Source organism: Arachis ipaensis, chromosome B10 (genome assembly GCF_000816755.2).
Source record: "Arachis ipaensis cultivar K30076 chromosome B10, Araip1.1, whole genome shotgun sequence".
NCBI lineage: Eukaryota > Viridiplantae > Streptophyta > Magnoliopsida > Fabales > Fabaceae > Arachis > Arachis ipaensis.
The window spans coordinates 4,145,297-4,148,680 of NC_029794.2; the positions used below are offsets into that span (position 1 = coordinate 4,145,297).

At 33.6% G+C, this 3,384-nt stretch overlaps 1 protein-coding gene across 1 annotated transcript in view; it reads left to right on the forward strand.

Annotated features, from left to right (window-relative positions):
- Nucleotides 1–2,553, forward strand: part of LOC107624326 (protein DEHYDRATION-INDUCED 19-like) — a 3,142-nt gene extending 589 nt beyond the window's left edge. Inside the window, exons 3-6 of the mRNA XM_016326827.2 lie at nucleotides 336–421; nucleotides 617–897; nucleotides 988–2,085; nucleotides 2,158–2,553. Of these exons, the coding sequence (XP_016182313.1) occupies nucleotides 336–421; nucleotides 617–897; nucleotides 988–1,105 (485 nt within the window). The 3' untranslated portion in view covers nucleotides 1,106–2,085; nucleotides 2,158–2,553. The remainder of the gene's footprint in view (nucleotides 1–335; nucleotides 422–616; nucleotides 898–987; nucleotides 2,086–2,157) is intronic.

Genomic DNA, 3,384 nt, shown 5'->3' on the forward strand with positions numbered 1-3,384 from the left:
AAGTCACGGTATGGATCTTGTTTCTGAAATTTATTGGAACCTTTATCTACATGTGCATAATAATGGAAGTCAATGCTGGTTCTGTTGATGGATGTGTTTTGTTGTGTAAATTGAAAATCATAACAAAACAAGAGGGGTTGGATTAAACTAGCACAAGATCCTTATTATTATGGTACAAATTAAAGAATGCCAATAATGTATATAAATATAATTGCCTAGTTTATTTAAATTGGATGGAGTATTAGAACTTGTTTGTCAAAGAGGATTTATTATAAGTGATCCATAAACATGGTTATAAGTTATAACATGTGATAGACTCATGATTTATTGTTTTATCATGCAGATTTGTCCGATATGCTCAGTTAAAGTTGCGCGGGATATGTTGAGTCACATAACGCTCCAGCATGCGCACTTGTTCAAAATATCCTTTGTGTGGTTATTCTGAGCGGTAGAAACTCGGATGCAGTTAACTTCATGTAAAGTTGATAATTGAGAGTCGATAAATGATTTGACAGGTTTGACTAAATTGTTATCTATTGGATCCCAGCTATCAACTTCACATGAAGTTAACTGCATATATGTTAACTTGTAATTGGTTCCCTTAACTGAGGATTACTTACAGCGACGACGAAGGTTAAGAAGAGTTGCCATTCCTAACAGTCAGGCATTGTCTCTTTTGGGCCGAGATCTTCGCGAGGCTCATTTGCAGGTGCTTCTTGGTGGTGGATACCGAACAAGCAGCACTAGTACTGTGACTAATGCTATTACTGATCCCTTACTATCCTCACTTATTTTTAATTTCCCTGCTTTGGAAGCAGAAGAAATTTGTAAATCTGAGGTAACACATGTTGAAGATTCCTCTTCGAATCCGGCACCTGTACATATCTGGAAATCAAGGTGCTCTTCATTATCCTTTTCTGATAAGAAGACAATCAAAGTTCTTGGGAGAAAATCATATTTGTCTCTTGATAAATCTTTGTTTTGCAGTTTTGATCCCTCATTGACATTGAGTAGTGAAGAGAGAGAGAAAAGGATGAGACAAGCTGCTGGGAGATCCGGTTTTGTGCAGGATTTGTTCTTTTCAGCATTGTTAGGAGACCAATGAAATGAAATCAAAGAGACTAATCATTAATCAAACTAACTTATATTGCATTTTGCATCCATCATTAGGATACAGTGCCTATTCAATGTTGGCCTCATTCATATTTTTGAAGCAGTGGCACTTTTGGCTTAGCTTTGATGATATATGATTATATTTACTAATGCTGAATTATGAAAGTCAGTTTTTGCTGAAGTTGTATCATGTTCCCTATCAGGCAAAGAAAAGGAAATTATCAAATTAGTGATTCAATTATTATTTATGATTTATTTCAGTTGTGCAACACACATCCATGGTATCTGAAAGCATTGTGAGGCTATTGATTGGTATTTTATGATACTAGCTTTACTTGCAAAATGAGTTGGCAATATCATTTCTCTTAATCATAGTAATGTTGATCGCCTCCAACCAAATAAAAAATAAAATATCACTTTTAAACTGTTGATGATTTGTTTTTTTAATGGACTCAATATTCGCCTTAATATAATTATATTCTAGAAAAATGATGGTTGTTAAATATATTATGTATTTATAGCAACAATGACATGGAAGGCACCTATAAATATTCTTCCTTATAAACTTGAATATCAGATATTTTTATTCCTTGAAATGATTGGGGTAATATAATTGAGATTGGTCCAAACCTCTGAGCTTAGGTGTATACTGTATATATTTATTTTGTGTGTTTGCCATATCTGTATGTATGTATATATATGGCTGTTGCACAATCATTCTCTCCATTAAAGAATATATTATATAACCTGCAATGCAAGTCATCCACTGACACTTGACCCCACCCTCCAACACATACTACCAATAATCCAAAATATATAAGTGTGGTTAGTGATGAGTTTTGTGGTTCATTGAAGAAAGTAGATGATGGTGGAGCTATTCGTGTTGGGGTGCACAGGAATCGTGGTGTTCCTTCATGGTGCCAATTTCTTCTTCCATGCTCTCACTCAACACCTTGCTCTCAGATCTCTCAGGTACCCTTTCCTTTCCAATTCTCTCTCTATTGCATACATGTTGATTGTTCTCTGTTTCATCTTCGTTTGCAGTTTCTTGGGGTATGTAGGGTGGTAGATTTTTGAAGACAACAACTCAGCAAAGTTAATTCCATGTGCAACCACTTGCAAATGTCTTTACGCTTTGTACATACATAAATATGTTTCTTCAATTTGTAGTTACCATTAAACGTTATTCAGTCTTTGTTCAATTCCTCAAAACTTGTTACGCTCGTTTAAACAAAATTCTAAAAGGTAAAAAGAACAAGAACAAGAACAAAAAGTGGTTTAATTGAATATTAGGTGAATTTGGTATGCGTGAGATCCACTTCTTATTATGAACAATATCATAACTCTTGATATTTCACACATGGATGTCTAAATCTGTTATATGATTAATGATTTGTACATAAAAGCAATAAGAATATTTGGTCCAGATTTTGTTTTTGATATTGGAGTAGCAACGGTATTTTTTTAAAATGTGGGTTTACGGAGTGTTATTCTCAAATGTGGAACCGTTTAATTAGATAAACAAAAATCGGACCGTTCAATTTGTGAGAAGTAGAGAAATCGGACCGTCCGATTTGTGAGGATACAGAAATCGGACTGAAGGATTTGTGAAATCGGACCAAGGAATTTATGAGAGAACAGAAATCGGATCGAGAGATTTTTGTTAAAAAAAATTTAAAAATTTGAAATATAGAAATCGGACCTCCGATTTGTGTATCTTCCACATTTTTGAAAAACACCAAAAATTACAATGTTAAAGTATATCACCACTTTTACTTATATATACAAAAAAAAAGAGTCATAATGTGCCTATAGACAACTTTGCCAGAGCACAAGAAATCATTGCTCTTGTATAGCAGCTGATTGGCATGAACTGCATGCAACAGGGAAAAGCCTGTTAGAATGTTAGTTGCTTTCCTTGCAAGTCATTTTTGCTTAAGTAACACAAACTATAACACTCAATTTGCTATTCCTTGTACAGTTGTACTTTCAATCAACTATATAAATTAAAGATTCACTTTTACTAATATAGCTGTGAATGAAATAATCATTTACTTTTTTCAAGAAAAGACCGAAATTCTTATTAATTAGGCTTATGTCGTTTAGCCTAAATCACAATGGGCTAAGTATTAACAGATTGAACAGGACTAAACTTGCAATATATAAGCTGTTCATGAGTTATAACTAAAAAATTGGCAAGAGAATGAACCACAGAAGAAGATACAAATCTTGCACAATAATAAATTGATATTTATGCCAATTTTAGGTCCA